The 17,980-nt window shown below is 30.1% G+C and overlaps 1 protein-coding gene across 2 annotated transcripts; it reads left to right on the forward strand.

The window, feature by feature from the left end:
- Window positions 1-1,672: 1,672 nt before the first annotated feature.
- LOC122500009 lies at window positions 1,673-17,155 on the forward strand. 2 transcript variants are annotated; one of them, XR_006301424.1, is made up of 2 exons: window positions 1,673-2,483; window positions 2,719-3,296. XR_006301424.1 is itself a non-coding variant. In XM_043608677.1 (2 exons), the coding sequence occupies exon 2, from the start codon at window positions 16,333-16,335 to the stop codon at window positions 17,005-17,007; it is 675 nt and encodes a 224-aa protein (XP_043464612.1). In that variant the 5' UTR covers window positions 1,673-2,483; window positions 16,276-16,332; the 3' UTR covers window positions 17,008-17,155. The 2 variants fall into 2 exon arrangements, 1 of the variants encoding a protein (XP_043464612.1); XM_043608677.1 differs by lacking the exon at window positions 2,719-3,296 and adding an exon at window positions 16,276-17,155.
- The last annotated feature ends 825 nt before the right edge of the window (window positions 17,156-17,980 follow it).

Consider the following 17,980-nt stretch of genomic DNA (forward strand, 5'->3'; position numbering starts at 1 on the left):
TTTCTCGGAAAATAATGAATTTAAGAAATTTCGCCTCTAGGATCCATATATATTATTAATAATAGAAGATGTCAGATGGTATCAGAAAGAAATAATGATGACGTTTTTCCTTTCTAGCATCTTTATTATTTTAGTAGCCAACGTTTCGGCCTCTAATCGAGAGCCATCATCAGGGCTTTTTTGATGTTATAAAGAATATTTAAGAAATTTTTAAAAAAACGTAGAAAACAATAATAATAAAAGAAAGAGTGAGAGAGAAGAAAGATGATGTGTGTTGATTATTTGCAGGCTTCTTTGATGATCTCAATGGATTCGGAATTATATTAGATGAAGATGTTGTTTATCCAATTTGTAGATAAATTTTCGATCCTTTTTTTCTCGGAAAATAATGAATTTAAGAAATTTCGCCTCTAGGATCCATATATATTATTAATAATAGAAGATGTCAGATGGTATCAGAAAGAAATAATGATGACGTTTTTCCTTTCTAGCATCTTTATTATTTTAGTAGCCAACGTTTCGGCCTCTAATCGAGAGCCATCATCAGGGCTTTTTTGATGTTATAAAGAATATTTAAGAAATTTTTAAAAAAACGTAGAAAACAATAATAATAAAAGAAAGAGTGAGAGAGAAGAAAGATGATGTGTGTTGATTATTTGCAGGCTTCTTTGATGATCTCAATGGATTCGGAATTATATTAGATGAAGATGTTGTTTATCCAATTTGTAGATAAATTTTCGATCCTTTTTTTCTCGGAAAATAATGAATTTAAGAAATTTCGCCTCTAGGATCCATATATATTATTAATAATAGAAGATGTCAGATGGTATCAGAAAGAAATAATGATGACGTTTTTCCTTTCTAGCATCTTTATTATTTTAGTAGCCAACGTTTCGGCCTCTAATCGAGAGCCATCATCAGGGCTTTTTTGATGTTATAAAGAATATTTAAGAAATTTTTAAAAAAACGTAGAAAACAATAATAATAAAAGAAAGAGTGAGAGAGAAGAAAGATGATGTGTGTTGATTATTTGCAGGCTTCTTTGATGATCTCAATGGATTCGGAATTATATTAGATGAAGATGTTGTTTATCCAATTTGTAGATAAATTTTCGATCCTTTTTTTCTCGGAAAATAATGAATTTAAGAAATTTCGCCTCTAGGATCCATATATATTATTAATAATAGAAGATGTCAGATGGTATCAGAAAGAAATAATGATGACGTTTTTCCTTTCTAGCATCTTTATTATTTTAGTAGCCAACGTTTCGGCCTCTAATCGAGAGCCATCATCAGGGCTTTTTTGATGTTATAAAGAATATTTAAGAAATTTTTAAAAAAACGTAGAAAACAATAATAATAAAAGAAAGAGTGAGAGAGAAGAAAGATGATGTGTGTTGATTATTTGCAGGCTTCTTTGATGATCTCAATGCAATAACAATATTTCTAAATGTCTTAATACTCAACAACAAACAAAATCAATTAACACTATTTACCATTCACTCATACATTTAAATAATGCCAATATCAAATCAAAACAAAGAAAAATAAAAATATAAAAAAAAAAAATATAAAAAAAAAAATAAAAGACAATAATTAATGATTCTGGTGAACTTTCTCTTATATATAAAAAAAAAAAAAAAAAAAAAAAAAAAAAAAAAAAAATTTTTGTCAAATCAAGGCGAGAAGCACGTGCGTGTGCATAACATCGCATTTCCGTATGTATGTAAGTGTCAGGCGCAGGGATGCGCTCGAACGACGGAACACTACTCACTCCAAATGCATCTCCTTGATTCGCTCGATCACCTCTTGCCTGCACGTCTGCCACCTCCTACCTCCCAAGACTACGGCCTTTTGACGTTTAATGATGGGGCCTCCGTCCGTGAGTCATGAGTCGTCATCAGTGTACGGCTACGAGGGCTCTCACTCATCCGCGGATCTGCATTTTCCACTCGTTGTGTTCTGCCGTTCGAGTGCATCTTTGTACGGCATAAGGAACGCATCCGTTGAAATTCATAACACTTTTCATTCACAATTATTTGTTTGTTGTGTATATACGTATATGTATGTATGAGTTGTATGTATCTTTACTTTGAATGAATGAAATGACATCATACCTATTATCCTCAATTCTCAATTTAAAATCAATCAACTTTTCATTTAATCACAGTCATTGATGGGACTCCTAACCAAAAGTGTCTATGTCTCTATCAAAATCAAATATTTTATAAATAAAAAATATTAAAATAAAATAAAAAATAAATGAATAAAAATGAAAAAAGATTATTAAAAAGTCTATATTAAAAGAGTGTGTGTATGTGCCAAACAAAATTTCTTTCCAAATGGATTTATCGCTCTTGATTCATATTATTACTATCAGCTATTGCTATTGCTGCGGGAAGAGAAGAATGAGAAAGGGCAATTACCAAATATTGCTGCTTTCTACTGCTTCCTTCTTCTTATTATTACAAAGAATAATTTAAGGTAAAGTTTATCTCACTTTTGAAAAACCATATAAATGATTTTCTCTTCTGCGAAAGTTAAAACAATTTATAATCTACGAAAGTCAAAAAGCTTTTAGTATTTTAATTTTTGCATTTTAATTATTTATTATTTATTTATTTATTTATTTACAACGTTTCAAATGTGTATTACTATTAATTTATTTATTGAAAGGAATAACAACGCTTTATATATCAATTATTACTATTATTTGTAGATTTCTTAAATATTCTTTATAACATCAAAAAAGCCCTGATGATGGCTCTCGATTAGAGGCCGAAACGTTGGCTACTAAAATAATAAAGATGCTAGAAAGGAAAAACGTCATCATTATTTCTTTCTGATACCATCTGACATCTTCTATTATTAATAATATATATGGATCCTAGAGGCGAAATTTCTTAAATTCATTATTTTCCGAGAAAAAAAGGATCGAAAATTTATCTACAAATTGGATAAACAACATCTTCATCTAATATAATTCCGAATCCATTGAGATCATCAAAGAAGCCTGCAAATAATCAACACACATCATCTTTCTTCTCTCTCACTCTTTCTTTTATTATTATTGTTTTCTACGTTTTTTTAAAAATTTCTTAAATATTCTTTATAACATCAAAAAAGCCCTGATGATGGCTCTCGATTAGAGGCCGAAACGTTGGCTACTAAAATAATAAAGATGCTAGAAAGGAAAAACGTCATCATTATTTCTTTCTGATACCATCTGACATCTTCTATTATTAATAATATATATGGATCCTAGAGGCGAAATTTCTTAAATTCATTATTTTCCGAGAAAAAAAGGATCGAAAATTTATCTACAAATTTATTTATTTAATTAAATTTATCTTAATTGTAATATTTTTTCTAGATAACCTTAATAATTTCCTTCTCTGATGCAAGTTTTTCAAATTGTATTCTGCTTCTTTTTCCCTTTTTTTCCTTCTTTTTTCCTCATTTGTTCTGCTTTTTATTCTAAATTTCTTTCATTGACCTCATTATTTTTAACTTTACGAATTACATATTTCTATTTTGAACTTTAAAAACAGAACGGTCAATAGTGAAGTTATCAATTTATCACACTGACAACCTTGAAATCCTAATTTATTGAGACAAAAAATTAGTTTTTTACGGTCCTGACAATTTCGGTCCTGACATTTTCACGTGTACCTCCTTGTATCTCGATAATTATTGAAAATTTTAAGGCGTGCTTTTACACATAAGTAAAAAATAGAATTGTGCGAATGTGCGTACAGGTTTGATAAATTTTTATAGTTTTGTTTAATTGTGCCGAATCATTTACGGTCCTGACATAACCAGGTTCTCTGTCGAATTCAAGAACAATATTCTTCAATAATTTCAATATAAATTATTGCACATAAAAATTTCAACTGGCCACAGTTTTAGTAAGTTTTAAGCTTTCATTCTATGTATTGTTGAATTCATTTTATTAAAGCACTCTTGAAATATCTGCAAGTACGTTTGCAGTTACGGTCCTGACACGAAAATAAGGGAAATTTTTCGAAATTAAATATCTTTACTTTCCAAATGCGTATAATCTTCTAATTACTTTTAAAATAATCCTTAGATATTCATTTACATTTATGTATTCGTCATTTTATTCTATGTCGATGTGCCAACTTATAAAATTAGTTTATGTTTCTGAAAGTACTTAAAGGGACTCTCGTGATTTGCTTACTTTTCCACATTAAAAAATATATATTAATTACTAAACATAATTTAATAATTTTTAAACTAACATATTTTAATATTATTAAACATTCTTTACATGGAACAATAATTCTTTTTATAAAACATTTGATATATCTTGAGTAATTGCATAATAAATATAAGACACCTAAAGGTTAAAGGTTCCAGAGAATTGCCCATATGTACATTCTTTCAAAAACTTTAAAAATTTATTAGCATAAACAATTGAGGGTCCCTATCAAAGAACCGGTTATAAGTTTTTTAAGCTCGAAATCATTGCCCTGTAAATAAAAAATTAAACTGTTTTTAATCCCAATTCTTTGAGAAACATTTGGGTAATCTTTATACCAGGTGAGACCACTCAGCGGCGCCACTTTCAAAAATTTAAAAATCAACACTGCCTTATTTTTTTGCTCTTTTTTTGCTATTTTTAGCCGTTGAGAATGATTTTTTTGCTGCAAGGGTTTCCGAGATAAAAGAACCGCGCTGGCTTGGGGTCAACTCAGCGCGGTTTACACCAAAACATGATTTTTTCAAAAATTTAACTGTACCATATTTTTTTGCTCTTTATTTGCTTTCAAATGCAAAAAAAAAACAATTTTCCAAAAGCAATCCTTCAACAAAAATCAGACATTAAAAAAATTTTTTTTTTAAATTAAATTTTTCACAAAAATAAGTGCAATATATTATATATTTATAATAATAATTAGGAATTACAGTGACTGACACCCTGTGAAGATTAAATTCTTTTTTATTGAGGGGCTGGATGCTATAATGTGTTACGCGCCATGTTAATTGAATAACGCGTAACACAATATAGCATCCAGCCCCTCAATTACTTTACACTGACAGTAGCTGTTTACCTCCTAAATAAACACTTTTTAAGCTCTTCAGATTTTGAATTTAAAACTCAGTCATTACTTCAATGTAAAGTTTACTTTATTTTGCTCTTTAGACTTAGATTTTAAAAGTCAAAAATTGTCACCCTGTAAAATTTGGATTTTCTTGCTCTTCAGATTTTACTTTAAAAACTCAAATACGTCTCCCTGTAAAGTTTAAATTTTTTTGCTCTTCAGATTTTGATTTGAAACGTCAATTACTGTCTCCCTGTAAAGTTTGGATTTTTATGCTCTTCAGATTTTGATTTTAAAATCTCCCTGTAAAGTTTAGATTTTTTTGCTCTTCAAATTTTGATTTCAAAAGTCAATTACTGTCTCCCTGTAAAGTTTGGATTTTTTTTGCTCTTCAAATTTTGATTTTATAAGTCAATTACTGTCTCCCTGTAAAGTTTGGATTTTTTTGCTCTTCAGATTTTGATTTTAACAGTCAATTACTGTCTCCCTGTAAAGTTTGGATTTTTTTGCTTTTTAGATTTTTATTTTAAAAGTCAATAACTGTCTCGCTTTAAAGTTTGCATTTTTTGCTCTTCAGATTTTGATTTTAAAAGTCAGTTACTGTCTCCCTGTAAAGTTTGGATTTTTTTGCTCTTCAGATTTTGATTTTAAAAGTCAATTACTGTCTCCCTGTAAAGTTTGGATTTTTATGCTTTTCAGATTTTGATTTTAAAAGTCAATTACTGTCTCCCTGCAAAGTTTGAATTTTTTTGCTCTTCAAATTTTGATTTAAAAAGTCAATTACTGTCTCCCTGAAAAGTTCAGATTTTTTTGCTCCTTTGATTTTTATTTTAAAAGTCAATTACTGTCTTTCTGTAAAGTTTAGATTTTTTTGCTCTTCAGATTTTGATTTTAAAAGTCAATTACTGTCTCTCTGTAAAGTTTGGATTTTTTTGCTCTTTAGATTTTGATTTTAACAGTCAATTTCTGTCTCCCTGTAAAGTTTGGATTTTTTTCCTCTTTAGATTTTCGTTTTAAAAGTCAATTACTATCTCCCTGTAAAGTTTGGAGTTTTTTGCTCTTCAGATTTTACTTTTAAAATTTAAAATCTGTCTCCGTGTGAAGTTTGGATTTTTTTGCTCTTAAAATTTTTGTTTAAAAATTAAATTATTGACTCTTTGTACAGTATACAATTTTTGGCTTATCGAATTGTTGTTATTAATACAGCAGTAACAAATAGCGCTCTTACGCGCGCGGCTGTCGTCTCCCAAATTTTTTAAATAAAATTATCAGTTATAAAAATAATAGAACGTAGAAATTTGGGCTTGAAATTTTTTTATGAAAACAAAATATAAATTGGAATATTTAATTTGAATATTATTATAATTATAACATTTATATATTCTAACATAGAGTATACTGAAAAAATTATATTTTTAGAATTCATAAGAAAATTCTGAATTTTGGCCTTTTTTGGGTCACTGATAAACTAGAAAATTACCATGAATTTAATACAAAACCCTTAATTTTTTTAATTCCTGCAAAAAATTTCTTTTGAAATAACTTAAATCTTGAACAACTGTCATAAAATAAATAAATGATTTAATAAATAATTTTACTTACATTTTTTTAAAAATAATTCAATTTTAAAAGAATTGCGTTTACAATTTTCATAAATAAATGAACTTTAAACTGTTTCTTTTTGAAATTATATAAAAATTTTTGTTGAATGAATTTAATTAGAAATATTAATTAACTTAGATTTTTGAAAAATTTTAATTTAAAATATTCCAAAATTAGTTAAAGTTTTTAGTGTTGCATTTATTTGATTATAAATTCGAATATTCTTACACAAAGTAATATTATTAATATTTTTTTAAATATATATTTTTTTAGAAATATTATTAATATTTTTGTAAAGTCATTAATTTTTTAATTTCTAATTAATATTCTTACATAATTCGATTAGTTCTTTAAATGGTTCTAAAATTCTTTTAAAAAATTAAATTACTATCAGTCTTTTTTTTGCCTTAAAGCCGTTTCAAGGCTTGCATATGATTTTGTTCAAAATTTGAAATTGCTTATAAAATTTAATTTTTTTTATTTTAAATATTATTTTTAAATAAAGAGTTCAAGAGCTTTGCTATCTTGTGTCAATTGTCTTTTTAAAAAATTTTTAATTTTCGCGCCATTTATTCACTTCTTGAAGTAGATGATTTGTAGGTGGCGCTGGTATATCAAATATATATGTGTGTGTATGTGCATAGATAGGCATACACGGAAAACACGAAAAGTACGTTCTGTCTTCTTTGCTTGTGTTGTTCTGTAGATACAACCTGTTTGATCCTGTTTTATTTTCGACAAGTGCAATAAGTAAATAAGTGTCGAAAATGTGTCGTATTCGTGGAAGACCACCAAAATAGTATTTTCTCTCTATAAAAAATGCCTTTGATAAGTATAAAGATGATATTTTAAATGATCAAGGAAAGGTTTGTTCGAAAACTTGTGATATATGGAAAACTATTAAAAATGAAATTAAAGTTCCTGCAGGTATATTACATTCGTATGCACAGTGTAATGTAAATAATTTATTAACAAATTTGAGAAATGAAAATGGATTGGAAAATTCTGATAATGAAGTAAGTATTTACCAAATTATTTGTAATAATTATTTTGAATTAACTAACAAGTTATACTAGGAAAACAATTACAAAATAAGCGTAAAATTGAATCATTCCATCACTAATTAAAAGTAGCTTGCTTAAGCTTCGTACTTTCTAAATTTGCGACTTTTTCTACTTTTCTTTCAAGCATTGTAAGAAAATACCACATTTTTAATAAAAAAAAGCCACTTATTTCGATTTTTCTAGTGTGAAAAACAATTTTTTTCAATTTTTTTCCGACTATTTTCAAAGAATGAGACTATTTGCGATTTATGTTTAAAAATTGGTACTCTTTCGACTTTTTCAAATATTGCAACAAAATACCACATTTTTAGTATAAAATGCAACTTATTTCAATTTTTATTCTGCAAAAAATAACTTTAGACCAAACTTTCAAAAATTATTTTTTTTATTATTATTGAATTATTAGGAATATATTAAAAAATCTTAGATGAAAAAAAAAATCTTTGATGAAACTGGCCTTAGATTAGCACAGTTTCTTTATTAATTTTCTAAACAGTTCAATATAACTATTTATCAGAACTTTAAAAATGTTAAATTGAAGAAAATGACTTCGAAAATAATATGGAAATACAACTAAATTTTACACTTTTTGTAAATTAAATTCAATTTACAAAAACTATGAAATCTTGTGAGCACAATACTCCTAACTTAATTTAGATTTAGATTCACAATGCAACTACAAGAATAAATGAATCACAGACTCAATTAAAAATAAGATTTTCTCTTATACAATTCAATAAAAATGGTAAATGTCTTAAATATAATTTAATAATAATTTAATAAACCAGCAAATAAATTTTTAAATTTTAGGACCTTGCATCTTCATAGAACCAACAACATCAACAAAGGTAACGCTAGGATTAATACCAACATCAATAAAACTAACATTCATGCCCAAAGAATATCGCTTGGCAGGAATCATCAACTTTTACGAACCAAAAATTCAAACAAGAAGATCAGATGGAACCAATAAAATTGGTCATTACACAGGACTTTCTTATAGGAGAAATGATACATGGTACGAATATGATGACCTGACAGCCGAAGAAAAAACAAAATCACTAATTAAAAGAAACGTTAGCCACGACAAAATTGTTAACCCATCGCTAATTATGTATACAATATAATGTACATACATTTTAAAAGCAAATATTTTAAACAAATGTAAAATATTTTTTTTATAAAAAAGAATTCACAACTATTGACTGCTATAATTATTGACATTTCAAAGTATAATACAATAAGCAAATAACATTAAACTATCTACGGCGACAAACAAATTTTATAAAGTATAGGGTTAGTTACTGCCGCATTTCAGCCAAGATATCTTTTGCATATAAAAAAATATTTATCACAAAGCAATTAAATTAAAAATTTACTAAACTAATTGTTTGTATACTTAAGAAATTTTTACAACAATTTATAAAATTATAGCATTTGATTAAATTAAAATAATTAAAAAGAATATCAAAAGCGTCTAATCCTGCGCGCCGTGTCAATTGCTGAGAATCACTTTCTGCGGACAAAATAACATGTATTTAGATGTCATTTTGCCCGCAGCAACTAAAGCACATGCATTTCATATTGTTTCAGATTCTGCGGTAAGCAGAATTTAAAGTTAAAAACTTAAAATAAAACTGAAAGCTAGACTACGTCTTGTTAAACAATATTGTAACTAGCAAAAAAATCTAAACTTTACAGGGGGACCGAATATAAATTGTTAAACAATATTTTAAAGAGCAAAAAAATCTAAAATTTACAGAGGGACCAAATATGTCTTGTTAAACAATATTTTTAGAAGCAAAATAATCTAAACTTTACAGGGGGACCAAATATGTCTTGTTAAACAATATTTTGACTAGCAAAAAATTCTAAACATTACAGGGGGACCAAATATGTCTTGTTAAACAATATTTTGACTAGCAAAAAAATCTAAATTTTACAGTGCGGCCAAATATGTCTTGTGAAACATTATTTTGAAGAGCAAAAAAATCTAAACTTTACAGGGGGACCAAATATGTCTTGTTAAACAATATTTTTAGTAGCAAAAAAATCTAAACTTTACAGGGAGGCCAAATATGGCTTGTTAAACAATATTCTGACTAGCAAAATATTCTAAACATTACAGGGGGACCAAATATGTCTTGTTAAACAATATTTTGACTAGCAAAAAATCTAAACTTTACAGGGGGACCAAATATGTCTTGTTAAACAATATTTTGACTAGCAAAAAAATCTAAACTTTACAGGGGGACCAAATATGTCTTGTTAAACAATATTTTTAGTAGCAAAAAAATCTAAATTTTACAGGGGGACCAAATATGTCTTGTTAAACAATATTTTGACTAGCAAAAAAATCTAAACTTTACAGGGGGACCAAATATGTCTTGTTAAACAATATTTTTAGTAGCAAAAAAATCTAAATTTTACAGGGGGACCAAATATGTCTTGTTAAACAATATTTTGACTAGCAAAAAAATCTAAACTTTACAGGGGGACCAAATATGTCTTGTTAAACAATATTTTTAGTAGCAAAAAAATCTAAATTTTACAGGGGGACCAAATATGTCTTGTTAAACAATAATTTGACTAGCAAAAAATTCTAAACATTACAGGGGGACCAAATATGTCTTGTTAAACAATATTTTGAAAAGCAAAAAAATCTAAACTTAACTGAAAGATAGAATACGTCTTGTTAAACAATATTGTGACTAGTCTTCAAATCGGGCTGATTTGATTTGATTTTTGCACAAACTTTAATACTATGGGAGAGAACTTTACCCATAAAATATTAAGATATTTTATTAAAAATTGTAGAAATTGTTGAAAGCTTCGGATTTTGCTTGACGTAAAGCAGAAACTTTGAACTAAAATAAAATTAGTTTAAAATTATACGTCACACTTGATTTAGAATTTTTAACCTATTCGCCCAGCATGAATTGAATAAGAATCAGATATATTTACTTTACTATTAGTTGTAATATATATATTACAACTAATATAACGACTGATATTAACGAAATTCTATAAAAGCAGTGATATTCTAATCACATGAAGTGTTATGAATAAGTAAAATACATCTTTGGCTTGGTGGAAAACTGTACCATTTCAAGAATTCGTTATAAACTATACCATTTCAAAAGTTTATTATAAAACATACTATTTCGATGAAGATCTAGAAAAGCGTTGCATTAAAGAATTTCTAATGATTAACAAGCAATTAATTTAAATTATTAGAAATTTTGAATTAATACATTAAAAAGATGAACAAGAGAATATTTAAAATACCGCTGTTTAAAAATGGATAACCTTATTTTATGTCTAGCAGCAGTGTTGACAAACTTGGAAAAAAGCAAAAAACTTTTTTCTCGAAATGGTATGTTTTAAAAACATTTACCGAAATGGTACAGTTTTCCACCAAGCCGACGACATATGGTGATACAGTATTTTTTAAAGTAATTAAACAAAGATTTGAAGTCTAGAACTTTTTTTAAGTAATGAATTTTTAATAGTGCAATGTGAAACACCTACTTTCCATGTTCCAAACAATATATTTTACTAAAAAATTCCTAATTGACAGTCACTGCACAACACTATGGTAAAAATTATAATAATAAGGGCAAAATTGATAAATTGCACCGGGTTACAAAATCATCTGTAGCTTGTACGCATTTCAATGTCCCAAAATGGCTTTTGAGGGGTAAAAAGCTTATAAAATAAGGAATATTTTTGGATATTTTTGAAAAAATTTGAAGGGGGGGGGGAATTGAAAAAAAATTATTTAAATTTTTTTTATAAAACTGCATTTTTTTAAATAATTAGTAATTTCATTCAAAAGTTTGGAAAATTCTCTACTAAAAACACTTATACAACTTTAAAATCTATTGATATGGGTAAAAGATATTGACATTTGAAAATTATACTGAAAAAAATTGAGCTCCTGATAATATGGCAACCACGCATTACACAGACCTAAAAACCTACTATACATACTTGTTTTTATGTATACTTTAACATACTTCATTTCCAAAAAGAAATTTTTTTAGGGTGGCTTTTATGTTAGAGAATGCCTCATATACGATCCGCTATTTTGAATTTTGGAAATCTGACAGAGAATTCGTATCCAGTTATACCGAAAATCTGCAGAACCATTTGAAATTTAGATGTTTGTAGTTAAATCGAAAAACTGAGTTTATTCAAAATTTCATATACCGATTTTTTCTTTTTTGTCTTAAAATTATTGTATGGCTTTACTGAAACGATACAAAAAAATTAGATGGACAAGAACTTTTGGATTTTTATTCGAAGCTTACCTTGTTGCTGCAGCTAGTCTTTTTTTACAAAAACTTCAATATCTCCGGAACTAGATGAGTCTTTATCAATTTTGTTTTATTAAATCAAAGGTGAATTCATAAGAATCCAAATATGTTAATAACATTTTTTTCAGAGAGAAGTAAATAATAAAAAAATTGTTTAAAAATTTAAAAAAAAATTATTTTTAAAAACTTACTTTTTTATTAACATTATTTTTATTTTAAAGTACACATTTTTACCTGAAAAATGTGTAAACTTCATAAAAATCCATAAACAATAGTCCGAGATATTCAAAACTTTATGAAATTAATATTAAAATTCAAAATGTCAATAAAATTTCTGTTTCCATAATATTATTAAGTTTTTGGGTTCATTAATTATTTATAGATCAACTTAAGTATTTTCGTATTTGTTTCTTGAGGTAAAAAGGACACTTTTTATGCCCGGCACTCAATGATATCACCAGATTAAAAAAATATCTTAACAAATCGCGGCCAGGCTAGTAAGCAACCTTCACTTGCTTTTTCTGGCTAAGAGGTCGCTTCATGTGACCTAAAATCAGTCTGAGGCTGGTCAGGTATGGTGAGATTTTCTTCCCCTTACCTTGAGTCCTGGCTCTTAGTTCGTTTATGACGTCATCATCGTCGACCGTCACCAAATACTCGTTTTTGAAGGCCCTCTGAAATGATCTTCAAGATTTTATCTCCTGGCGCAACGACCTGAACCAACTGCTGGCGGTCTTTTGGAGAATAATTGACAGTGTTTGCAAAATTTCTCAGTCAGAAAATTCTGAGCAAGCTTTACAGTCCTCCAATCGCTCCAAAAATTTCTCGGCATTTTCGTCGTCTCCAAACAATTTTAAGTTCCAGTCCGTTAGTGTTTTAATCACCTTCTTGGACCTTCGGCTGGACTTAATCATTCTGTTTATTCCCCCCCCCACTACTCATGTTCTGGTTCAGATCGCTCTCAGATTCAGACTCACTCGTAGAGTCATCTAAGATTGATCTTCGGCTCTCCACGTTCTTCCTTGACCAGCGCTCTGTATTGCTTCTTTTTCGACTTTTTGTACTTATTCGGTCTTCGCTTTTACCCCCACTACTACACCTACAACTTACATGGCTCTCCTCGCTGTCGTCATACTCAATCTTTCTCTCAATCTTTTCCCCTTTTCCAAAAAATCAAAAACTAAAAATACTAAAAATAATTGAATAAAAATATTCATTTGGAGGTTTTTGGGGTCGCTGAGTTAGAATATTTGGTAAAAATTTTATAATTCAAAATGGCGACCAAAAAAATTTAACGGTCGCCATTTTGTTAATTTTAAAAATTTTTAAGTTTGCAAATAAAAAGTACCTAAAACTCTACTAATCATCGAAAAACATAAACATGCAATAAATATATATATATGCCGATACATTTATACTCGTATCAACTCTCTAAAACTGAATCAGTGAAATTTCACTGATTCAGATTTAGAGAGAAAATAATGAGATTTGTTATTTTCTGAAAAAAATTATTGCGACTTCCAAACAGTTTTAGCGGACATGAAACATTTTAAAATTAGTTCCTTTTTTATCTAGTAATCACACAAAAATTTTAAGAAAAATAAAAAATGATGTTTTTGAGAAAATTGACTTTTTTGATTTTTCGAATTTGTCCTAGAGAACAAGAAAAATTACCTTTAACTTGATTTAGAATTTTTAACCTATTCGCCCTACATGAATTGAAATAGAATCAGCCATATATTTATTTACTGTGTAAAAATCAACGGATATTAACGAAATTCTATAAAAGCAGTGATATTCTAATCACATGAAGTGTTATGAATAAGAAAAATACATATTAGAGTGGTTCTTATTTTGGAAAAGTTGGAATTTCCTAGGTCGCCGGCCGTAATTAGAATTAAAATGTGAAAAAAATGAGCTACCTACAAGAACAGCCCATTTGATATAGGTATTTAATATATTTTGGTAGTTGACAGCTATCACCGTCAAAGTGTATTAAATTGCTAGATATAAACTGAAATTTTCACAAGAAACCGTTTTATTCGTAGAAGTTATTGTAAAAGTCGTAAAAACTCTCATTTTCAAAAGTTGACAGAATTTTGACAGCTTTTTGACAACCGGTAGCTGTCAAAAGATATTTTTGACATCATATTCGTGTTCAGCGTATGAAAAACTGTGGGAATACATAGACCTAAGTCAAATTTTTAAGAAATAAAAAAGTTATAATACAAAGTTTGAAGAAGTGCACCAAACCCATGTTAAACCCCATTTAAACTTTAACCCTTCGTCGGCACGGGTTACAATTTATCAAATGGGCTGTTCTTGTGGGTAGCTTATTTTTTTGCATTTTAATTCAAATTCCGCCCAGCGACCTAAGAAATTCCAATTTTTAAAAAATAAGAACCACCCTAATACATATGGTAATTCAGTATTTTTTAAAGTAATTAAACACAGATTTGAAGTCTAGAATTTTTTTTAAATAATGAATTTTTAATAGTGCAATGTAAAACACCTACTTCCCATGTTCCAAACAATATATTCTACTAAAAAATTCCTAACTGACAGTCACTGCACAACACTATGGTAAAAATTATAATAATAAGGACAAAATTGATGAGTTGCACCGGGTTACAAAATCATCTGTAGCTTGTACGCATTTTAATGTCCCAAAATGGCTTTTGAGGGGTAAAAAGATTATAAAATAAGGAACATTTTTGGGTATTTTTGAAAAAATTGGAGGGGGGGGGAAAGAGAGGAGAAAAATGAGGGAGAAAATTGCCATTTGAAAATTATACTGAAAAAAATTGAGCCCCTGATAACATGGCAACTACGCATTACACAGACCTAAAAACCTACTATACATACTTATTTTTATGTATACTTTAACATACTTCATTTCCAAAAAGAAATTTTTTAGGGTGGCTTTTATGTTAGAGAATGCCTCATATGGCAGACGATTTGGTAAATCTGACATCGTATTCGCATTCAGTTGTACCGAAAATACGCAGAAGTATTTGAAATTTATATCCTGGTTTGTAGTAATATTCTTCTTCATTATCGAAATTTTCTCTGTTTTTACTCAGTTTTCATAGAATTTGCCAAACTCAGTAAATGGAATGAACGATTGCTCAGAGGAAAATAAAAATATTTTTAATTTAACTGGCCAATCCACTCAAGAGGAGCAATAGGACTCTGAAAACTATGATTTCCACCTTTATTGGTGCTGATCATAGAAATTGGGATCTTCATGTTCACAAGTTCCGCCATGCTGTGAACACAGCAACACAAGCGGCAACTAAGGCTGAAGTCCCATGGCAGCGTTTTTCGTTGCGTTTTGTAACTACACGGAGAGAAAAAAAAGTAAACGGCTCTACCTGTCGGTAGAGCGGTTGCGTTAAATGCGAAACAGCCGTTCAACTTGAGGTTAAGCACGCTGCTTACTCTTGAGGGGAGAACGGTTCTCCTTTTTGGGGAAAGCGGGTTCACTTTTTGGAAAGTAAGCGGCTCTATTTGTGTGAAGAAGAGAACCGATACTCCTCAAAAAGAATAACCGTTCGACGTTTGCGGCGCTACTGCTGCGCTTTATAAAGGGAAAACAGCGCTCTCTTGCCAAATCAAACGGCTCTCTTTTTTTTCTCTCCGTGTAGGCAATGAGTGTGAGAGAGATGGAGATATATGTTTGCTATATTTGCACTCATGGCCTAGTTACAAAACGCAACGCAAAACGCTGCCATGGGACTCCAGCCTAAGACTTCTCCTGCATTCTTGAACTACGGAAGACATTCTAAGCCAGTGAAGAGTCTGCAAAGAGAGGTCGAGTGTAAAAGAAAAGTAGTTAGAATAGAGCCAGAAGAGTGGGTAGATAGAGTTAAGAGAGTAGACGCGTTAAGAAACCTAGTAGTAAGACACATTGACAAAGAACGGGCGAGACAAACAAAGTACTATGACAAAGGTAGGAGAGATGTGACTTATAAAGTAGGCGATTTAGTGTTGCGAGAAGGTTACAAATTTTCTAGTGGGGCATAAAAGTTCGCGACAAAATTAGCGCCGAAATACGAGGGTCCATACAAGATTGCCGAGGTCTTACCGCCAAACGTTTTCATATTACATGACAAACAAAGCCGACGAGTACATAAAGTCCACATAACTGACCTAAAACCATACTTACTTGTCTCGAATTTGTAAATTACCATGTTCCTTTAGTAAATTAATCCAATTGTTTTAGATCGAACGAAGAGCCGGAAGCGGAAAGGGTGTGTCGAGAGAAAAAGAGAGTAGAGTCATGTCGTACACGCCACCGGGGAGCCGTCGAGCACGAGAGAGAAGTGGACGACGACCAGAGGAATTCGGAAATAAGAGAACCAGGATGGAGAGGCGTGGAAGGTCACAGTTCAGGCACCATCCTTTCCCGGAGTTTGATACCGGGGACGCCAGGATGGAGGGCCCATCGTATCTTTCATTCCAAATCGTCGAGAGGGTGGAACAAGAACCCTTGGGAGTTCGCCGATTCAACCATGGAGGAGAGCCAGAAGGGTCATCGGAAGTGGTAAGGAGAGCCAGCTCTGTGGAAGAAGAAAGTGCCGTGAGTCCGACAACAGAACCGATCGTGTCACCGAATGCTTGGACAGATTCAATCGGATTAAGAATATGCCAAAGTAAGCTGGAAACTATACGATCCGATGGTGCTGAAGTGGTGATGCCTTATCGATGGCCGGCCTATCGCAGGAAGAACGAGAGTCAGGAGGAATATGAAAGTCGGCTCGCTGAATATGAGTTGGAGACCTTCCTAAATCTCCAAGAGTCACTGACAACGATAGCTTTGGAAAAGGTCAGAGCTAAACAGCGAAGAGCAATGAAAGATAGGAAGAAACCAGTGCTCCGGAAAGAGGACATGGAGAGTAGAGAGCCAACACCAAGGGCCCAATTGTCGTTTCGCAGGCATCCCATGGTGCTATGATGATGTTGTAGAGAGCAACGAGACGAGCATCGGGATCAATGAAACAGAAGACGTGGTCATCGAGCCCATTAGTGAAGCATCGCTGAAGGAGGAGGAGGGCAAAGGAACCATGGACGAAGAAACGTCAGAGTCATTGGGAGGAGAAGAAGTAAGAGAGGGGTCGGGAAGTGTTGCCGAACGAAGAAAATATTTTTAATAAAATTAGAATTTTCTTGGTTAATGTTAAAAAAAAGTTTATTATTTACAATAAAAAATTGTTTTAACAATTCAAAATTTTATGAAATTAATACTGAATGTTTATATGATAATTACCCATTAAATTTCGGATAAAAAATTCAAAGAAATAAGGGTGGATGGGTCAAGGATACTTAGGTAAGACCTTTTCGGATCTAGCGGACAAACTTGAATATGTATCTGCAAACGAAAAGTATTTTTGGAAAGCCTGGTTATTTGGCTATAATTTTATTATACATTATTTTACTGTAGACTCAAATTCCTACGATATACGAATGAAAAAGTAAACAACATTTTTTAACTATCCTTGCCCCAGCACCGGGGCAAGGATAGTTAAAAAAATCCGAATGCTAAAAATGTTATAGAAAATCAGTAAATTTTCGTTTTCTTTATTTTATTGAATTTAGACTATTCAATATTGATGTCTCAAGTATTAAAAATATGTATTGAACATTTTCTGAATTTCAATTATTGTATCAAAATTCATCTGAACTAGAATCAGAGGTTTAACCAATTTTCTTCAGACGACCACCAATTTCTTGGTCAATAAGCTTCGTTTTCCGTATATAATTACTATCCATTATGTATATCAACCTAAAAAGAACAATTAAACACTTTTTCAAAATTTTCAATGTCATTAACAGGATTTTACAAAATTAATTTTTTGTATCATATGATATAGGTACCTTTAGTTCCGAACTTTGCTAGTAGTTTTTAGTAATTTTTTCTAATAAAACAG

The sequence above is a fragment of the Leptopilina heterotoma genome, unplaced genomic scaffold (genome assembly GCF_015476425.1).
Source record: "Leptopilina heterotoma isolate Lh14 unplaced genomic scaffold, ASM1547642v1 Lhet_180, whole genome shotgun sequence".
Lineage (NCBI taxonomy): Eukaryota > Metazoa > Arthropoda > Insecta > Hymenoptera > Figitidae > Leptopilina > Leptopilina heterotoma.